The sequence below is a fragment of the Phalangium opilio genome, unplaced genomic scaffold (assembly GCF_054372755.1).
Source record: "Phalangium opilio isolate 3A_F unplaced genomic scaffold, DU_Popi_V2 ptg000217l_1, whole genome shotgun sequence".
Classification (NCBI taxonomy): Eukaryota; Metazoa; Arthropoda; class Arachnida; order Opiliones; family Phalangiidae; genus Phalangium; species Phalangium opilio.
The window spans coordinates 9531548-9554472 of NW_028324218.1; the positions used below are offsets into that span (position 1 = coordinate 9531548).

The following is a 22925-nucleotide window of genomic DNA, read 5'->3' on the forward strand; positions in this document are numbered from 1 at the left end:
TTTTTATTCCATTTCGTTTTGTTTATGATTGCAAAATCATTACGATAAAGCCATACTTTCAACATCTGTTTGTTGGTTTTGTTTTTTACATGTATATTTCAACCTTTCATTTGACCGATGTCTAAAACCATCACTATTATTCATTAAAATTGAACATTATATCACCGAACTTTAACGAATTCCCTACATCATTATTCGTTTTACTCTTAATTGACCTTATTCATAAACAGCGCCATGGCTTAGGGTCTGGTAACTTACAAAGGTTCGGAGTCACCGTCAGATGGCGCGGGACTCGAGTCACATGGTGATGATTCTGTGAACCTTCGTCGATATGCGAGTAGTTTCCAGACCCTAGGCAAGTGGTGCCCAATAGAAATAAGACCAATTACTTTTGCGTTTAATATTTACACCTTACTTGGGTTTTTTCTTATTATAATTAGCACCAGTTTACCGAAATAAATGAGCATTGGAACATTAAGAGTCATTTATTACACGATCATAATTTCATTGTACTATCGATGTTCCTAAATACGAAAATGGCAATTGTTCTCAATTGTGAAATAATAATTTTCCAGTATTATCAAAAAACTAGAAGTGCAAAGTGTAAGGCAGAATAAAACTGCAATATATTCCAAATCCGCCATGCCAATGAAAACCACGTTGTTTCTTTGGTTTTCTTTGGATATAGCCATATCTTTTTCTAAATTGTACAATTGAACGGCTTCAAATTTTTGAAATAATCCATAAGACCTAAGTCTTCCCATTCTGTAAACGCAATACATTCAATTGTTATATTTCTCTAAAATAATTTCAAACTGCCCATAATCATCTTACGCTTGGTTAAAAAGCTTCTGATATTTGAATGACTGTCCGTAAGCCATCGCCGTATTAATTTTGAATAAAGGTTGCTTCGATATATGAACTTCACGCAAGGAGAACTCATGTTCAGCCATTAGCATAATGAAAGCTTCGACATCCATAATTAGAGCGTAATTTGAATTTTTAATCGAATGGAAAGCATCTGGAAATGTCTTTTCCCGTTCACTGCCTCTACCGTCCAAATGAAGACCCAGTTCTTGTAACTCGGGAACCTTTGAATTCTACACTTAGTACAACCAAATAGTACGTTATTAAACATTTTTACCGAAATATAAATTAAAGGGACCGTTCTTTGTGTTCTTAGGGTCAGACTGAGTGAAAAGCGTCCAAGAACATGTGGTCTAAAACATTTAGTTTCGGAGGTACGGGTCTTTTAACATCGGCCCCTAAAACAAGGAAAATGGCACACATGAGGAGTAAGAGTATCAGCCTGTTCATCTTGTTTAGACAATTTCAATAGCCTCCATTCTAAGAATATTAACGAGCCTTTATCTGTAGTAGAAGTTTACTTTTAATGGTAAAAGTGTGCGTATAAGCTTAGACGCACTTCTACCTTTAAAAGTACTTCTGCTATATAGACAAAGGCTCATTAACGTTCTTAGATGGGAGACTATTGAAATTGTCTTAACAAGATGGGCAGGCTGAATGTCCTACTCTACACGTGTGCTATTTCCTTGTTTTAGAGGACATAGTTTCATGAATCTATATAACTATGAATATACAGCTGCGTTTAGCTGTCTAACCTCTCGATAAGGTTTGGGCGGGGCTTAGCGAAAGGAGACATCAGTCACGTGTCTGCTAGTGTTACGAGCGGGAGAAGGGAGGGGGAGTCCGGGGTGTGTAAATTCGAAACGTCACTTCCTCTTGTCTCGTGATTGGCTATTAGAGCTACGCAAAACGCGTCAAAGCTAGGAGGGTAACACCCAAACCAAATCGACATGATAGAAGGGGCATATGATAGAGCTGTATATTCATAGTTATATAGATTCGTGATAGTTTGGGGTCCGTACCTCCGAAACTAAGTGTTTTAGACCCAATTTTTTAATTTATTGTAGTCTTATCAGAAACAGTAAAAATATTTGTTTCATTTAAACTATCAGTAAAAACCTTACTTTTAAACAGGCATGAAATATTCCATGAGTTTTAATTATTCCCAGAGAAATAGTATTGGATCTCACGGCTTTCACGAGCTCATTCAGTTCATCAATAGACTTGTCACATTTTTTAACGTTTACAGTTGAAGCGAGTGTGGAACCATAAATTTTCATAATGCACGCAATAAAGATAATCATGGCAAGTACAATAATCCCTGGAGCGTTTAACACTGGTAATCGTTTTGAAACGACTACGTGTTTAGTTAAAAACGTTTTAGACTAAACAGACTATTTTTCACGAAGAAAAAAATTAAACATTTACCTAACCCAAATGTAAGAGACACTATATTCCATATTGAAAATGTAGCTATTAATTTATAGTACTTCGGAAAACACTTGTTAATAATCAGTTGAACCAATAGGAACGTGGTTACCCCCGCGTACATAAGAATCCACACCTGAAATACTTGGATTAAACCACATCTCATTTTAATTATCATACAGTCTTCAATTATACTTGATTTTGCAAAGGTTGAGCCAAGAATCGTCTTCTATTTCCACAAGTTGAAGAATCAGCTTTAGTGATGTGGGCTATGTTTTCGTGTTTGCACGTTAATGAGAAATTTATCGCCTTTTCTCTTTCCGGAGTCACAATCAAACTAAGTGCAGTAAAATCCACTTCCTAATCACCAATTTAATCAAATTATTTGTTAAATTGTAAACTGATAATTTTCTCAGGGATTCGAAACAGTAATTTATATTAATAATTTAAGCGTATTGTCATAGATTTAATACCCACGCATTTTGGGTGGGTATTAAACTTGGGCAAACACATAATTTTTCTCTAAAATCTCCTGATCGAAATAAATGATAGAAAACATTTGGTTTATCAGAGTTAATTGTAAATGCACGTACGTCTTGCATAAGCATCCTCACCGCGCCATTCCACGTTCCATTGGGACTCAGCAATCCATATTGTCCATCCTTTGGCAGAACTAATTTGTAACTGAAACATTACGTATAAGGTGAAGTCCTCGGGTTTAGGGTTGTCTACCAGAGATTTAGTCGAATTAGAGGTCATTCCAGGGTTAGGGGCATTAGATCCTTACCATTAGCGAAATTTGTATAAAAATATAGATTTGTACAATAAGAAGCGAAGAAAACCAACAAATCACTTCCCTTAGAAACTATGACCTCAATATCCTGACGACTCCACGTTTTAATAACGTTTAAATATGCGTTCAGCGAGAAAAACCGATCACATAACCAGTCTTTTCGATACGTACAGCTGACAGCACGTTATCAAAAACGTTAAATCCTTCATAAAACAAAGCTATATCGTGCCCAAATAATCTGAGGAACCACCTTTTCTAGTGGTGTCACGATGACACTTAGAGATGTGGGAGGCTCTTTTACCATATCCTGTCACTCACACATCTAGACCCAAGCCTCCTGAGTTTACTTGAGGAAACGCCAACATCACCAAGCTTCATTCACCCAAAAGATTCCTTGTGTCGCACTTATTTTTTGATTTTTAGATGACGTAATTTTAAAAATATATCACCTAAATCCAAGTAAAAGCGCTAGACACTCCAGAATTTGATAATGGAGTCCAGATCGACCAACTAACGTTCCATCTTGAAATTGGTCCAAAATGAAAAGACTATCCTGAACAGCAAGAACTATTATCAGTTTAAAATTTCATTAAACTATCCAGTCACTAAAATTCTTACATTTAGTATTGCAATAGTGAACGTAGAATTTTCAAGCGTACGCATTGCAACCCGGTTTGATGATCAAGCTTCAGTATTGACGGGTGGAAACGTGGCACTGTAATATTAATGATGTGAAACTAAAGCCTGATTGTAATGGCATTTGCGCAATTCGTTCGAAACACGCTTCAGCTGTTGTTTTTTCTGAGCTATTGTTGGGTAAGGGCCTAAAATCCATTTATTTATATATGTTCGCGAAAGGTTAACAGTGAAAAGGTGTATCCCACAACACAGGATGAAGCCAAAAGCGAGAAAAAGGGAGAGTTTCGATTGAAATGACTAAAATAACTGTTTACAAATTAATATTTGCAGAAGTGAGATGAGACCAGAAGTACTGAGCTAACCAAATTCTTCACTCGGCGAAAGTGAATATTCTTGATAACACACGAACGGTTGGCCCTCTGGTGGCGGTTTCAGAATTTCCCCTCCAAAACGTGAGACGCTCGCGGCGGTAGACGGCCGAACTAGATTCAAGCACCGTCGTCCGTGTTCCGCCGCTTTAGGTTGAGGGGAAGGGGGTAGGAAATATTTTTAAAACTCGACCAATTTTTTTCTCTCTAGTGTAGGCGCGATGGAAGCGGCGCAAAATTTGTTCATTAGTGCCAGGATATATTACCAATGCTAGAGCCCTTCACTTCTAGTCTCATCTCACTTCTGATATTTGTCATTAAAAGAGTATGAAGGACTAAATTTACGGTGTATAACCATGGTATTACCTAATTACCATATCCTGCAACGTCGTTTGATAATGGTGCTAGTTACGTTAACACATCAATAGGGGAAAGTGCCTTCATATGCGTTTTCTCCCCCACAAAAGATTTATGGCCTTTAACTTCATTTGAAACTTTAAACAATACTAAGATTCAAAACAATTTTCAAATATTTACTGATCTTAACTAAAGACAAATGAGAAAACAATTAAGTTTAATCTTACCTTTTCACGCCTGATTCTAACTCTACGTCTGAACTTTATTGACGTGGGAAATGTTTTTTTTTAAAGCTGACAGACAATACCGGCTGTTTTTTAAAGAATAAAAAACGGTTCACTTTCAGGTACCTGTTAAATCGATCGTTTAATAACTTTACGATGCTTTTCACTCTATTGTGACATCAACTGCATCTTTTATAATAACATTTAAAATGAAAAACCAATTTCATTGCAAACATAACGTGAGGAAAAAACTTTGAAAGGACAGGACAGTCAAGTGCCAGTGAAGTAATAACAATATTTTATAGTGTCATATGACATTGTCAACCGAATGATATTACATATGCACACTACTTACCATCTTCTTTAATGGGTTATCAACACTTCTTCCGCCACTCGCTGTAAGATTAAAACGATATTTAGTAGCATGCAGAATGGCTACTTTGTCATAGATTCTAACTTGAAATGATAAAAAACAATGTATTTGGGTAATACGTGATATTGTAAATGCTTCTGATTCGCTGAAACATTTAAGAGAATGAATGGAGACCAATTCCAAGGAGACTAGGCTGAAGGAGACCTATTGTGCGTTTTCTCGTATGAAACGTTTGAGCGACGAAGCATTTCTGATTGAAAATATAAACATTGAAGCAAACACGATTTCGAAATATATTTGTCCAGATAAAATTAAAATGGTTAAAACACCTTTCGTTAAAATCGAATTTTCTTCCTATATATATAATACGTTTAACATTGATGTATGTTAGTTCTGAGTACATAAAAAGATCAAGCACATTTACTGAAAGATCATAAGATTGTAGAAAATTTTAAAACTTATCCTACTTAATCCTAAGACATTTATAACATAGCATGTGTTTACAAAAACTGATCTTTTGCTATGGAAGTAAGTGGTAATGGTTCTCTTATGCCGATATATGGTTGAAAGTACAAATACATTATAACTTTATGAGTTAAGTACTTAATTCCATTTCCACATAGAATCCTATAATGGCAATATATTCTTTTAGTTCAGGAAGGATTAAAAATTGCACGCGATTTTTAAACTTCCAACAGTAACTCGAAACTTCCTGACAAAATAAACATTTTAAAATATATTGAAGTTACTTTCCTGAATTTTATATTTAAGTACTTGATTCCATTTCCACATAGAAGCCAATAATGGCACTATATTCTTTTAGTTCAGGAACAATTAAAAAATGCACGCGATTTTTAAACTTGCAACAGTAATTCGAAACTTCCTGACAAAATAAACATTTTAAAATATATTAAAGTTACTTTCCTGAATTTTATATTTAAATTTGCTTACTTTTAAATAATGCGGCATACCTACTTTCTTCAATACTAAAAAGAAATACAAACATTTTGACCAAAACAAATACAAAACCGGAAGAATAAACAAACTTACTTCCTCGTCCCCACTTTCATGAAATGGAAAGTGAAAATCAAAACTATACTGAAAACATTTTGCTCACACTTGAGTGATATCATTAAATAAAAGCTCGGTTTGTTATTACTAGATCTTCTTTTGATTTTAATGAAATAATGAAGCTACATTATTCATTGTATTGTAAAATTTATAACAGTCGGAAGGGAAAAATTAAGTCTAAATGAAATATTAAAGACGTGATAATTTTACACTATAACCGAATCAAAACTGTTTATCAGACTTACCGCTTTTTGATTATGAACAAAGAAAATGGACAACCAAAACAGAGTAGCGTGAAAACCGTCTTCCATTAAGCTGTATTATATTGAAATGTGTTTCACCTATATAAGCGCAGACAAATTTTTGAAAGAATCATAATTTCTCTACAGCTTAACCTGGAGGTCTAATATACCAAGTAAGTTACCTTATTTTAGTTTTATAATTTAGTATTTTCATCCAAGAGTTATCAGGCCGTTTGTGAGCCAAAGGTCTGCTGAGAAAAAGGCTAGCATGCAGTTCAGTTTGAATCTGTATTTGACTTACTTGGCTCAACAGATGGCCTGACAACACTGCACTAAAATTAAAACTGAGATAGAGGGAAGGGATTCTGTCTAGCCTCCTTAGTGAAATAACCATGCTAGATGCAGAACTGTAATTTTCCTTGATCACAAGTTTCAGTCTGGTCCCAAACCAGTTTATTAATTGCTTGGACCAATTTTTAAATTCAAAAAATGGGGTTACTGGTCCTCAGGACTAGTTGACTAGTTTATTATTATTGTAATACTATAGGAAAACTAAGGCAGGACCAGTCCTGAGACTACTAAATTACTTGGGCACAATGAAGGTCACTGGTCCCTAGGGCTAAATAAAAAACGTTTCTCATTTCCCAGACTGAATTCACAACGCTTTGCATATTCGTATTTTTTAAAACTAGTAAGATTCGTTTACGCTTTACAGAATACTTGGATTACATTAAAATATGATCATGTCTTCAATGAAATCAACGCTAACTCTGGTCGTACTTGCAATGCTAGCAATCATTTCGTTTTATCCAACCCAAGCCGATCATTTAGGAAAAATTGCTGCCTTAGCGATAATTTTCGGTCATGGTCATGGTGGATATGGAGGTGGACATGGTCATGGTGGAGGACATGCTTACCCAGTCTTCATTGGAGGGTATGTGCATTGAATCATTTTTCAATTAAATCAAAATCTTAATTTAACGTTCATTATTTTTTTTACAGACACGGTGGTGGACATGGGGGATGGTGGTAGAAATATATTAATAGTTTTTTTTGGTTCTGTAAATATTTTTGATGTACTAAAATACTTGAGCATTAAAGATGCACTGTTTTTAATTGTAATTATGTTTTACCCTTATTGGTCTAAAACAGGATTACATAGATTTCTTGTACCTGGAATCTTTAAGGCCTTTCAGCTTGAATTAAAGGGGAGGATGTGTAGAAATTATGAACATTAATGTCATGAATAATCTACTTGAACTTAGAAATCACTAATTATATAAATCGAAATTAAAAAAGTCGATTAATTATGGCTAGGGAAATTAAAAAAGTCGATTAATTATGGCTAGGGAAATTAAAAAGTCGACTAATTATGGCAAGGGAAATTGAAAAAGTCGACCAATTATGGTAAGATAAATTAAAAAAGTCGACTAATTATGGTAAGATAAATTAAAAAAGTCGACTAATTATGGTAAGATAAATTAAAAAAGTCGACTAATTATGGCTAGGGAAATCAAAAAAGTCGACTAATTATGGTAAGATAAATGATATTAGCAACTAATTATGGCAAGGGAAATTAAAAAACCAACTAATTATAGCAAGGGACACATTACATAAAATATGATAAGTATAAAAGCTTTCAGTTCATAAATAAATTAACTCTTAAAATATAATTCAAAAATATTTACCGAAAGAGATCAAATAACCGTAAAAATTCCTAAACTGAATTATTCATAAACAAAAAGGCTGGGTTCCATTTTCTTACCTTATCCCTAAACTAGTCGAACTCCAACTTGCATTAACAGTTGAAAAACAAAGTCATTAGTCAAGCGCCTTAATCACACAATTACTCAGAAGTGCCTGTATAATGTTTGTTTCCAAAATATTTTTGATTTTCAAGTCGGAAAATTAACTAATGGTAATTTTCAAATATTTAAAAACTTCAAAATATTATTGTACTCATTAGATATTAAACTATATCCCTTTATTTATGCAGAATTACTTGTCACTTTTAATCCTTCGACTGCAGCGGTAATCAATTCTGTCATGCTCAATTAGATGTAATTCATTATTTCATATTCAATATATTGCGCAATTAAAGTCTTTATTTTAAATTTAAAAAAAAGTAATAAAAAACAATAGCATATCATCTCGAAAATTTGGGCATTTTATCTATGTATCCTGGTCCAAAATATTCAATATAATCGTACTCAGGAACTGTGATTGATGGAGATTCGTAAACATGTTTGATATCAGTTTTATCCGATTTTTGGTTCAATTTTGGTACGTGATTGCACATCAGGGTATTCTTCGACTTTTTCTTACTGAATGATTTTTTGGTAATAAAATTTCTGGGAGAAAATAATCCTTTTGGAACTGTTGCATTGTAATATTCGTGAGACGGTGCCTTGGTCTCATTAACAATGAACACGGTTTCCTTAGGGCGTTCACTTGGTCTTTCTTCATTCTAAATTAATTGAATTTGCTTAAGTATATGTTTATTTTAAAGTTTTTTAATTAAATATTCACTAGGAGCGTAATTAACACAGTAACAATATATATGACACTTCTCAAAACACTTAAGGTCCATTCAGACCAGACTAAAACCTTACGTTCGAGGTCGGTGAAGTACTTTTTTTACAGCTTAATTAGACACGTGTCAATGACTACGTAAAAGATTCGCGGGTTTAGTTTGAAATTTTTCAGTTTCGTCGCACAGCATTGAGATGACACCACTTCGTTAGCGCCTTTCTTAGTCATAGCTAACTCGATCATGCCTTACTGACGCTTGATCGAGTAAACTATGCTTTCATTCATTTAGGATTCATGGGGCGCTGTTGACGGTATTTTTCATTTGAATTTGCTTATTTTAGTATTCAAAAGTCTTGGCTCAAAAATAGACATATGATGATTTAAGTCATCTTCTCTTTTGTCTGAACCGGGAAATGAACGTATTGATAATACGGAAATGGAATTAACGAGACGGTAACGTAAGATTTACTCTCGTCTGAATGGACCTTCACGCTATGAAAGATTTGTTCCTAGTATAATTTTGCTTAACGGAAATGAAATTTAACTTGGAAACCCAACTTCTAACTAAATTTCATTTAGTGTCGTACTTATTGTTAACATGCTACTTATGCTCTTAGTATATTTCTTACTTTAACTGTATTGTCATCATCTTTTCCAAATGCAACACTTAAGGAATTAGAAATTTGATTAAAAAAATTCAATCATTATTTGTATTATAAATTAAGGTCAGAGTTTTTCGATTCTTTAATCTTCCAATGAGGCACTTAAGATTATTAAAATATAGGGAATGACACAATTGGTCCAAGTCTTTTAACTATCAGTACACATCTCAACGTTTAAAGGAATCGAATTAAACCTTTCTTAATTTCATTTTGATTTGTACAACATAACTTACCGGTTATGGAAGAGAAATCTACAACAGCAAATGGCTACTAAAAGCCAAGTAAAAATAAATCCTCCACAAAGAATTCCGAGAAAAACCTCCATAGCTTACCGCACCATGATTTAAAAAAGTTTGTTTTTTCCTTTGTCAAACTTAAATCCCAAATGAACTATTTAATCTTTACAAATAACCCAAATGAGAGTGAAAGGCTTTGGAAAACATCCTAAAATTTCACTGTCATTTCCTTAGTCGTCTGATATTTAAATTTGTATCATTATCGACGTGAATTTTTATACAAACCCAAGGTAGATTACGGAAATGGTCTTTGTTCGTTGGTTTGTTAGTTAGTGGATATGGAATACACGAAAAATAAGTTTGAGGCGGAACTGGTAATGGCGAATTAGTTTGTACAATGGACTCTTTTCAGAAGGGGGAGCCACAATATCGTCTGCTTGATTTAAGGTTAAAATGCAACATCGGGTATGTGGACACAAAGATGTTCGACAGGGCTTCAAAGTTAATAGTTCACAAAATTTGGTCCGTATTGTTTGAAGTCATGTCTGACGTCTTCGTCTTTAGAAAACAAGGTGGTCAAACATCATACTAATTTACATCGCACTTTCGAAAATGGTCTCACTTTTGTGGTTTCAAACCACTATTGGCTAGTCTGGTACTCAAATAGAGAAAGATATGGCCACTCTTTTACTGTTCAAGAAGTAAATAGTGACAAGCATTCTGACACTAATTGTAGGCTTTTAAGCTATTGTTAGGCTTAGCTGCATTGGAAGCACTTTCTTCTTAGCTCCACAAATCTACCAAGCCTAAATGAAATCCCCATTTACCGATAAAGGGGGCAATTTTTATATTTTTATGCAAAACCAAAATTTTATTAAAATCTATATAATAAAGTGGTATTCGTTGTCAGTGTCTGGACAACACACGTAGATAATAATATTACGCACTCGTACTTGTTTCTTGTTTCTACAATGGGTTCAGAGCACAGGAAGCAAAACACGGTTGTTTTTCACATATTTTGGTTCTGATTATAATGTACACACACAGAAGCATATTCACACGAAGTTATTACGGCATATTGTTGTAACACTGAGCCGTGATATATTGCGAAATTACAACTCATGGTAACCCAAAACCTTTTGAGCAATCCATGCTTATATCTGTAATAGTAAATAACCAAACTCACACACGAAAATTGTACAGTATTTGAAGACTTCGGTCGGTCGGTCGATGTATTTATTATATAAATATATTTGGAATTATGCAAAACTTAATTTAAAGCAATAAATGCAATGTCAAGTGTGTCAAATTACGTCCCAGCTTGGAACTAGATAAAAACAAACGGGTACGAATATTTCAGAACGGATGTTTAATGTTTTATACCCATTTAATGAAATCGTTCTCAATTGTGATGAAAATATCATATTTATAAATATAATTATTTTCAAAATTATGTTCGCTGAAAGTTCGGCACAATGTGCAACTTCCAAGATTTGATATTTTATGTGCCAACAACTGCAAATGAAACTACCGTTCTTAACACTAGCGTGCGTACACGCAGCATGAAATGACAAACAGTTATTCTTTCTACAATATAATCTACAAACACAATCTAAATCATTGAAAACTTGAGGAAAATAATTTCATTAACGTTGAAGGTAAAATATTGAATGGGGTAACGTACTAATCGGTACTACAAACACGTTCTGTACAAAGCTAGCTGTGAAGCTTATATCTCTCTATGCGATACCGGAAATTTCTTGAATTAATGAATTAACTTTTGTGTAGAAAATGAATACTTTCCTTTCAATACTTTGTAATATTCTAATTCATTGTTTTGGTGTTTCCGGAGACGTTCCGCAGTGAATATCACGAACTCAACGTGTTAAAGGTTTACTAAACACCCGCAATGTCACGCCTAATGGATATGATTTTATCAAATACATATTTAATAAGAGTATTTAATAAGATTAGATAAGAAATGCGTGCTAAATGGATCCGTACGTGGTAGTCCAATTGCTCTTCTTCAAATTGATAGGGTTCAATCATTTTGCATGGATTTGGTTTAATATAAAATCAAATATGTCGCTAACACATATGTCATTTGGTATTGGATTAGTAACGAGTTAAGAAGACCTACATGTAAGTACTTAGTTTCTATGATATTGTATATTCGTTGCAGTGCATCTAAGCAATGTCTTAATTTAATCATTCCATGGTGTAAAATTTTAAATTCCATTTTGAGTGACACTTGAATCCATAAATAAAATGGCATCGCTTAAAAAATTATCCCGGTGTTTCTTGTATGCCGTTTACAATGTCCAGGCTCAGTTTTTAACCGTAGTCATCATTGATTTTGCACAATTTAAATTCATAGCTTAACCACTGGATTTCATAGCCACTTGTCTTGGCTAGAGCAAAGCCTCAATTTTAAATTATTTAAAAAAACTTCTTGCGACAAAACATTTTCTAATATCTAGACCTTCAGCCAAGTGATTAACCCCTAATGCACGGACACACATCAGTCACAAAGTGAACTTAACTAATATACTTTAATTCTAAAACCTGCATAATACAAGTGTTAAATAATGATATTGGGTAATTTAGCAACATCTTAGTCATGGTTATGGATTCAATTGGTTCTGGACCAAAATTTTTTTAGTTTTTAGTCGGGAAACAAAGTTTAATAATATGAACTACTATAATTTATCGTTTTAAGAACATTAAAGTCTCAAAAAGCAAATTTCATTTGTAAAAATCGGTATTATCATCGTATAATTTAGAACAATATATAGTTTCTTGGTTGAGAGAGGCGATCGAGTTGAAGTAGCAGTGTTCATGGGCCATGTGCGGCAATGGAAGTCTCCCAGAGTAAATTGCGCACGCCTCTACCCTTTAGTAGGGGATTGTTAAGTGCTTCTGTCTAGCGGCATTTAAAAATAGAAGCTAGTTCTCATGAATTAGCTTCTATTTTTATGACACTGGGGGAATGTTGAACGTTTTCTAACCGTACGACCCGACCAAAAAGCCTTTGAAGATCCTGGTAGGAATTGGTGGCCGTAGATGGGGGTGCAGACGCTGGGTTATAGGCAAGGACATTTCTACTCCATTTCACCTCTCTCCTTCAAGGTTTCTTGGCCATGTAGTTACGACACCGCATTTTACTTTAAACCAGTTAAAAGTACTGCCGATCAAATCTATTTTCAATAGGAAACCATTAATGGTGCATGTCTATGTATATGGAAGTCACACAATTATTAAACTCTTAATGTTTCAATTTATATTCAATTAATATTTAATTTTATTTTATTTGTTGTGTATCGTTACCTAAGTGTTTCCGGGTAATCATAGTGCGCCTAAGCGTTAAAATGCCTTTATATTTTCGATAAATGCTCTATTACCCACGCTAGGAGTATATATTTAAAACTCTTCGTTATTTTGAATTCTTATGGTAATATGGGGTTTGAAGCGAAACTTTTATTTATGGAACTAGTAACTCCATCTTTAAGCTATAAAATCAACTAAAATTAAAATTTAAATTATTTTCAGACTTGTTCGCAATATGAAACTATTACCGATAATCTGTATAGTCCTAATTTTCGGACTAATGTTTCACGTGGATCAACAAGTTGACGGCACAATTATAAGTCGTAGACTCGCGAGATTGACTACAATGGCTCTAATACTAAGATACGGTGGCGTTCGAAACAATTTGCCCACTAGAATGTTCATACGACGAAGATTGTAATTATAAAACTCGAAACGAGACTTAACACTTATTTACATCTTAAGTTTAGAAGATATGTTCCATAAGTTTGTCGCTGGTTACTGAGAGCTTGCCATGAAGTGACGTAGGTGAAACGTCATAGATTCTCCTAAAACTACCCCTGGTGAGGCGCTGTCAAAGGCTTAGGTGCTGCAAAACAGAGTGTAGTACGCTTGTCGTTCTCGAACTAGCTCTCAGTGTCTAGCGCTTACGAAGTATGGGTAGTGTCATCCTTATGGACCATATCTAATGAACTTATTTTTACATTTAAAAATATAATTTCGATGATATACAAGTGGAGGAAAAAGGAACTCGTATATTTTCTAAAATCTAGTTCTCACAAAAGCCGCGTTTACACGAAACACTTTGAAATCGTTTTAGAAAGGCCTAATCCATTTTGAAATATAATAAATACAGTTTTCCATAATAGATCTCTATGATTAACAGCAAAAGTTTACATTTCCAAATTAGTTTCAAAGTGTCTTTCAAGTGTAAACGCGGTTTAAAGTTATCTTTTGTTCAGATATTTCTTTCTTTTGCAGACGTGGTTAAAAATTGTACTTACAGTGCACTATAAATTCTCCCCTACATGATCGACATGATGATGCCATGATATTATGCAACTGTTCATATTTTGCACCAATATTTAAGTTCAAATTATAATTAACTATCCTATATTGATTGTATCGTACAACATAATAAAATTATTTCATTTGTTTCATTAATATTATTTATAATTACCAACGGTTTTCTTATTTATTCAAAAATGTGAGGATTCTCATTTTTGATACCATTAAACAGTTAATCTTATCATCATGATATCCAGTAACTCATCCCTTTTCAGTTTTTATATAAAAATAAATGGAAATTTAAAAAGATAAGCACCTGTTATTGAATTCAATCACCGGGTATGAAAATGGGTCTTTGGTTGCGCTACTTGCGTCTGTACTGTTTTAAATTTTATTGGGTTATGGGATTCTAGAATAAATTTCAACAATGATACAGTTTTCGGTGGTTCCAAGAGCAATATCATTTTGCGTAATTATACAGTACGTCTCATCTTCAAATCTAACCGAGTTAACCCAGCGAACGGTTATAAATAGCTTAAGAATCTTTGGTAGATCCTTATTCACTCACGTTAACTCTCCATGATATGATACTCAATTTTTACTGGACTTAGAAAATATTTTGAACTAAAATAAATAATATTGTATTTTAGCTTTACGGCATAGTAATGTTCAATATGCCTCGAGTTATAGTGATTTTACTATGTTTCACGATCTTTGTGGAAGAAATGTACAGCTATCGACTTGAAAATCTAGCAGCATTGGCACTAATATTAAAAGCGACAGGTGGATTAGGAGGAGGATTCGGAGGCTTTGGCGGAGCTGGACAGAAATTCTATCCAGTGCCATTCCCTGCCCCATCGTGAGTAATATTAATTAGTGTTAAATCGAAGGGTCCATCGATAAGTATTTCTCATAGAGATGCATGGAAGGGTTTATTTTAAAATTTTGGGGTTTTAAAGGAAAAAGGCCAGATAACAAAAAATTATACGGTTTTTTTTTCTATATATGAAAAAATATATTTATTACCATTTTTTTCTCTCTTAAAAACGCTAATGCCTCGCCATGTTTAGAGGTATCTGCAAGCCAAAATCCGCACGGGACTGGTTCGAACAATACCATAGTGCTAAGGGGTTCTGACTAGCAGATGCCTCTAAACTTGGCGTACAAAGCAGTAGGCCTGGTTTTTAAGACTAATTAAACGCTAATTAGCTTGTAATAAGATATCTTTTTTTAATATTTAGAAAAATGCCTTTCTTTTAAGGTGTATCGTGTATACCGGGATGTTTTCCTTCAAAAAAAGCATAAGTTTATAAGATATATTCCATAAGTATGACACTTCCTATACTTCGTAATGCTGGAGACTTACTGAGAGCTTGTTCGAGAACGACGCGAGAATTGACTACACTCGGTTTTGCGGTCCATCTTCCTATTTAGTCAGTCCTTAGCCTTTGACAGCGCCTCACTAGGCGTCGCTTTACGAGAATCTATGACGTTTCGCCTACGTCACTTCATGACAAGCTCTCATTAACCAGTGACACACTTATGGAACGTATCTTATAAACTTATGAAAAAGATATTAGAACAATTTTTTTCATTTGCGGCTACTTATAGTCAGTACTATTGAGCAAGCGTTGCGATTATAATATATGTATTTTTACATAAGTAACATAATAAACATAAGTATGACTCTTCCTGTTGTAATAATGCAAATTTCAAAATGAAACCTATAATCAACACTGACACTCTCACTTACATCAGGCCAGGACTTGCAACCCCTTCGAGTACTTCATGCTGGTCTTTGGCGAATGACGTAGTTCTACAATATTAGCCAATCACAATAAACCTTCTCCTTGAACGTATTTGTGTCGGAAATAGCTCGTCTGCTATTTATTGTACAAGCTCGCAGGGTCGCGGTGTTTGTATGTTTCACTTTGAAAGTCGGATATTTCAGCACCAAAAATTATAAGCCTTTTGAAGTCTAAATATTCGGTAACTAAACCTACCCAGTGCAATTTTCAACTTCGTAATGTGGTCGCGCTAAAATCGGTAAAAAGTCAATACAAATCAACTATATAACCAAGGCTTAGGACCGTCGACTCAAATTTCAATGGCGTCTCTTTAAAACTCTGAACCGGATTTTCAATATGAGGCGGAAGTCGCTTCATTTTCCACCGCTAGGGGTCTCTGTGCTGGGCGCGAACTTATGATGACGTAAAAGGTCCGAAAATAGGTTTATAGTTAGTTTTGGCTAATTGTCATACTTATGGTTATTATGTTACTTATGATTTTTATAATATTATTACTATGGATAATTTAGTAAAAGGATATCTCATTTATTACACACAGAGAAACATACGCATTAATACACATTGGCCAATAGAGGTATAATATAAATGCCAAAAGTCAAGTCTAGATGGAGCCCATTTTGTAGTTTGGCATTTCTCACCACTAATGGCCCACACGCAAAATATGAATTGAAGGTTTCGCGGAAATATTTGACTTAGTTCACTACAATTTTTCATCTTAATAGGTTGAGGAAATTTGAAGGGAAATACTTCCTTCTTAAATGCTTAAATACTACTATTATTCCAAGAAAACCTACGCCACAGTTTTATAGGGTTTTACCCGCCAAAAACCTCCACTTTTTAAAATATATCAGAATGATAAAATTATTTCTTTTAAAGATAGTTTAAGATTTTTAAGGTTTTAACTTTAAAAGTATTACAAGTAGTATTTATTATATATTGAACCCAATAAAACCCGGAAAAACCCAATAAAACCCGTAAAAATCGAATAAAACGCTTAGAACCCCATAAAACCCGGTGCGCTAGGTTTAATAAATAAAACCTAGAATTTTTCAAACCCAGACTATATGTAATAACATGAGCGTGCTTAAAGATAGAACTGGGCTTTAGCACCGTGTGATCTCATTTGTCTTCCTTACTATACCCACATCTTTCTTGCCATCGTCATGTAGGCAAACTTATAACGAACGACGCAGTGCAAAACGTATTCGTTCATTAAGAATTTAGATGGCTATTCATACGTTTTAAGGTATTTTATATTAATTCTTTTAACCTCACAGTGGCTGTCAACATCAAGGACGTAACGACGAACATGAAGACGCTCCAAGTCACCCTATAATTCTCCCACCAAGCTACATGCCACCATTGGCTCCACCGGTTCAGAAAGTGCCGATAGTGCCAGGACAACATAAATACCCTTGGCAATAAATAATTGTACTTAAATGTGATTGTCAGAATTAATTTTATCTAGCTGGATTAGATATTGCATTGTACCGAAATAAAGTAAAGTTTTATCCATAATGGCTTAAATTATTTATTCTGAATTTTGTGTTCTAAAATAATAATAAATAGCAACACTGAATACAGATGTGAGTCGGTAATTTGCCATCCCGTAACTTATCGGCAAAATAAAACAAATACCGCCCTTAAATTTCCGGCAATTTACCAAATACCGCCCTTAAATTTCCGGCAATTTACCAAATACCGCCCTTAAATTTCCGGCAATTTACCAAATACCACCCTTAAATTTCCGGCAATTTACCAAATACCGCCCTTAAATTTCCGGCAATTTACCAAATACCGCCCTTAAATTTCCGGCAATTTACCAAATACCGTCGTAAATTTCCGGCAATTTACCAAATACCGTCGTAAATTTCCGGCAATTTACCAAATACCGTCGTAAATTACCGGAAATTTACCAAATACCGTCGTAAATTACCGGAAAGTTACCAAATAGCGCCGTAAATTACCGGAAATTTACCAAATAGCGCCGTAAATTACCGGAAATTTACCAAATAGCGCCGTAAATTACCGGAAATTTACCAAATACCGTCGTAAATTACCGGAAATTTACCAAATACCGTCGTAAATTACCGGAAATTTACCAAATACCGTCGTAAATTACCGGCAATTTACCAAATACCGTCGTAAATTACCGGTAATTTACCAAATACCGTCGTAAATTACCGGTAATTTACCAAATACCGTCGTAAATTACCGGTAATTTACCAAACACCGCCGTAAATTACCTCGGTTTTTAAAACATTTCAGTAATTTCACATCTATAAGTAAATGAATCACCACAACTTTATGCGTACGAAATAATTATTTGCAATTAAAATTAACTACTTGTATCCAAACTACCAGAAGTATATCAAATACGGCCGCCATGAATTATAGTTTTTAAAAGTAACGGTCAATGAATCACCACAACTTTGTGCGAACAAAATTGTAAACTTGAATTAAAACTACATCCCAGACTTTTGAACTTTAAATATAGACAAACGTTAATAAATACGTCAATGGGATTTTCCCAAACTGACAACAAACAAAACAGAAAACGTTCAAACTAGACTAACAATTTTCAAAATAAAAATAAATGATTGCCCCGAGGGGTTTTTTCGTTATGCCATAACTTTGAATTACAATGAGAATTTTTTCTCGCCTGTCATTTTCACGCAACGTTTACGAAAAGAATTACCTTCCGAGGAAGCTTTGAACCTTGAGCGGATGCGCCGCTCTTACACCCCCACCCCTCTCTTATACTAAATTTGAATAGATTTATTAAGTATAGTCTTTTCGTAGAAGCCAGGATACAGAAAATACTATGGAAAATATAATCAACAGAAGGGTTCTTCCATTTAAATGTCAAACTCTAGATTAGGCGATGTTGTGCAATAATACTTTGGTCTTCCTCTCAAGGTACTATATATAGCCGATCTATCCCATTGATATTCACAGTTCAGTTCCGAATATTGGAAGATCGTACAAACTTTTTAACTTTCTAGTTCGCTCAAGAATTAACATGAAGGTAAGATTTTCGTTCCTTTTTTAGTAGTTGTATAAGTATAATTGGGAGTTGGAAGTGCACAAGTTAAAACGGTCAGTTGGCTTGAAGGGTCATTTGAGATCTCCGGGTTTATTAAAATTGATTAATTTAGGTCCAGGTTAACGTTGTAATTTTATTGATTACTATTTAACAACGCAAATATAACTATATTGATAAAACTTAATAAGGCTATGAAAGTCTCTAGCGTGCAAAAAATTATTAGTATCACTAATGTTAAAATAGTCAATTGAGGCAGTGAATAGCTTACAGGTTACACCGTTTCAATATCATATGTATTTCATTAAGCCCAGAGTGGAAATTTAGAGATTTAAAATTAAAAGCGACTAATAATTAGCCATAGTGTAGGAATTAGACTTGAGAAATGAAAGGATAAAATTGTATTATCGTAGATCGTTTATATATAAGATTTACATTGCCAATAAAATAGAATTTAATTTGATAGTGGGTAAAATTACGTTGTCAGATCATTTTTCAACTTAATCTATTCTATTTCTAAATCACGGAAATTAAAAATACATGAAAATGTAGACTCGTGATATTTCTTTATAATAGAGTGAATTAGTTAGACATTTCGTCAATTAAATAGAGAATAAGAAAATCCAATTTTGGGGGCATAACAAGCGTGGCTGCATTATAAGAGCTCAGTAGATGTCCCCCAACACCTCTTTCAAACACTTTGACCAAAACTTTTACCTCCCTTCTCTCATTAATTTTAAAATTCACAAGTTTTCTGACATAATTAAGTGTGAAGGGTACAAAATCAAGTTACTGAAACTAAATTCATTGGGATACCAAAAGCGAAGCTATACTTTAATTTATGACATACCTAGAACTTACATTTAAAATGTTTTTGCAGAGCTCCGTTCTCTGCGTATTGGCTGTTCTAGTTGTCTGTGGCACGATGGTGGAACAAGTTCATTCCCAAATTAACTGGGGATGCACCATAAGTTGTGGCATATGGCACGCTTGCAGAATCAGAGGAATTAGAAACAGCAACAATAGGGACTGTGGAGGACAACCCTCTGGATGCAAGTGCAATTGCTTCGCCGGCGAAAGATGCTGAAAAGATTGTTGAATTGCGATTGTCTTAATTGTTTCCTCAATTGTTAAAAATTGAAGTTCTAACACAAGCCAAAAAATTTAAAAAACTGAACGAAACTTTTAAATAAATTATAAATCTTTTCAAATGCGTAAATTTTATTTTCAAATGATTTATGAAAATTTAGCCGATATGAGAGTTTTACAATTAATGTAAAAAGTCTGATTTGATGGGACATTTTACACCATTAATGTAAAAAGTCTGATTTGATGGGACATTTTACACCATTAATGTAAAAAGTCTGCTTTTAAGGGACATTTTACACCATTAATGTAAAAAGTCTGCTTAGATGGTACATTTTACACCATTAATGTAAAAAGTCTGCTTAGATGGAACATTTTACACCATTAATGTAAAAAGTTTGCTTTCATGGTTAGATACGAAATATGGGTTTTATTGTATACTAATTGATTCCGTTTTCAATTATTATTATTTAATTTTGATTTTTATAACACCAACGCCAATAAAAAAAGAATATTGTAAAATATTTAAAATTCACTTTATTCCTACCTAAAACAATATAAATACAATATTTACAACATTTACACATCACACAAAGAGGAACACATAATGGTTATGATAGTTATAATTACCAGAACATAACTAATTAAATGATAAATTATTTATAATAAAAAACTATTAATATAAATATAATTAAACTTGATAAATATAAAAATTAAATTCAATCATGGCTGCAACCGCCTCCACCCATTTCAGGACTCCAAGGCCTAGTACGTAATAATAATAATAATAATAATAATTAATAAATGTTTTACTTACAATTATCTGATTATTCCAATAAATGTAGAATATATTCTGCAAGATCTCACCCATGCATTGGAATGGGCATCATCATCATTTTAGGATGACCACCACCACCTTGCATTCCCTTAGCCATATGCATCATCATGGCTAAAGCTGCTAATTTTTCCATTTGGTGAAGAGCTGACACATATTCCAGTGTCAAGAGTGTCATCAGAATTACAGCTGATAAGAAAAATCCGACTGACTTGGAAGATGACATTTTCTATTACAACGAAAAACAAGAATCAAAATTTAGGTATTTACAAAATAAACTTTCATAGCTAATTTCTAATCAATTGCAGGCATTGAAATTTTAGGAGCTACGAATCCGTTTATCCATAATGCTTGTTAACTGTGGTTGAAGGCACATAAAATGTATCATATCGTTTATTGTACTTACAAAAAAGAACGGTTCAAGTTAACACAACCAATCCCAAAGAGATGTAACAATGATTTGAATACTGTTAAAGATTTATCTTTCCCTTTTATACCTTCATTCAATAACCAACACGTTTTTGAATTTGAAATACTTATTTTAACAAGGAAAAAACATAACTTTCAATTTAAAATAAAACAATGGAAATTTTCAAAAAAATAAAAGTAGAACATTGCATTTTAAACTATGTAGATTAATGTTTACACGATTAAATCATTTTTAACGCGTAAATAATAAAGATAAACATAAGGTTCTTTGACCCAGAAAAACGTTAGCATCAATAAAGAGCTTATCACGCACGTCTGTTGATGGATGAAATAATTTATTCGATTCATCTTTCGGTTTCTGTATTTCCAAGTTCAAATTCAAACCGCCCACAAAATCAAGGCCAAATAAAACTTAACCTGCACAACGGTGAAAAATAGTTCAACGCTTGGGTAGTCAACTACACTCAAAATAGATTTATACAACCCTTTCGACGCGTAGTTGCTACACAAAACACTACCTGATTGTTAAAACAAATGTAATTGAAATTAAACTCGGTGTTCGATAGCATAGCTGCTACGGATAACAAAGGTAATACATCATACGATTTATTGGATAATTGTAGTTTGTACTAATAACCAAGTGGGAAAGTCACGTGATTATGTTTAAAATAAACCAATCCAGGAATTCCTAAGAGAAGCAAACATGCAGAGAGTAGGACAGTATCTTTGGTTTTTTCCCTCGTACCAAGAAGCACCGCTAGAGGCAGTTAGAGCTCGACGTTATCTATCTTATCTTTATCCATACTCGAAAATTATCCACAGAACTTACTGTTAAATCGTATTATAATCCACAACTTTGATTATAAATAATCGGTTATCCACCAATTTGTGGATAATGGATAGAAAATACCGAGCTATAGGGGCAGTTTGAGTTGACCAGTCTCCAACGTGCTAGTTAACTCGGGTTCCATCTGGTGTTGCCTATTAGCGCGAGGGAAATAACCTACGATGGCTTCATACCCCCTGTGTGTTGCTTTCTCTTAAACGGAGTGGTCTGTATGCAGACAATGTCACATTTTTTCTAAAAAAAAAAAAAAAAATACTTACCAGTACAAGTACGTTCCGATCATTTAACAAGGAAAGTTATAAATTAAGGATTGATATCATACTGAAATTTCACCACAGTAATTTGCCTGATACATTACCTTTTGCTAAAATCATTGAAAAAGTATGATTGGTAAAGTATTAATTAACTATACATTTCTGACCGAACTTTTTATTTTGACAAATTTAAAATAAATCCCCCTTTTTGTTGATGTTCTTTAAAAATTTTATGTTTATATTTTGAATTTTCCTTGATAAATATTTTATATTTCAGAATATTGGGTGGAACTCTTCAATCAATTACTTCAATATCGAATATTTTACACAAGAGATATCGGGGAAAAAATTCGTACTCTTAAGAATGTATATTTGTAGTACTTAATGGTGATATAAAAGATTTCATGACCTGTAGGAGGTTTTCATGAACATTTTTAAAGAGAACTCGTATACTAAAATCTAGAACCCACATAAGACTTGAGAACTGTGTAGTTAT

General features: G+C 33.6%; 1 protein-coding gene and 2 long non-coding RNA genes across 4 annotated transcripts; 1 reads left to right on the forward strand and 2 right to left on the reverse strand.

The window, feature by feature from the left end:
- Window positions 1–244: 244 nt before the first annotated feature.
- Window positions 245–4526, reverse strand: LOC149616187 (glutamate receptor ionotropic, kainate 3-like). Of its 2 annotated transcripts, XM_089856778.1 has the most exons (9): window positions 4462–4526; window positions 3707–3803; window positions 3538–3641; window positions 2889–2979; window positions 2491–2655; window positions 2296–2431; window positions 1992–2224; window positions 835–1100; window positions 245–765 (listed from the first exon to the last, which is right to left on the reverse strand). In XM_089856778.1, exons 2-9 carry the CDS (start codon window positions 3749–3751, stop codon window positions 525–527), a joined length of 1281 nt encoding a protein of 426 aa, XP_089712904.1. In that variant the 5' UTR covers window positions 3752–3803; window positions 4462–4526; the 3' UTR covers window positions 245–524. The 2 variants fall into 2 exon arrangements, with proteins under 2 accessions (XP_089712904.1, XP_089712905.1); XM_089856779.1 differs by lacking the exons at window positions 3538–3641; window positions 3707–3803; window positions 4462–4526 and adding an exon at window positions 3083–3389.
- Window positions 4527–5186: 660 nt separating this feature from the next.
- On the reverse strand, window positions 5187–5755 carry LOC149616188 (uncharacterized). The gene is made up of 3 exons (XR_016375853.1): window positions 5517–5755; window positions 5379–5442; window positions 5187–5299 (listed from the first exon to the last, which is right to left on the reverse strand). It is a non-coding gene; the product is annotated as an uncharacterized LOC149616188 (long non-coding RNA).
- A 13149-nt stretch (window positions 5756–18904) lies between these two features.
- Window positions 18905–20189, forward strand: LOC149616189 (uncharacterized). The gene is made up of 2 exons (XR_016376020.1): window positions 18905–18963; window positions 19859–20189. It is a non-coding gene; the product is annotated as an uncharacterized LOC149616189 (long non-coding RNA).
- The last annotated feature ends 2736 nt before the right edge of the window (window positions 20190–22925 follow it).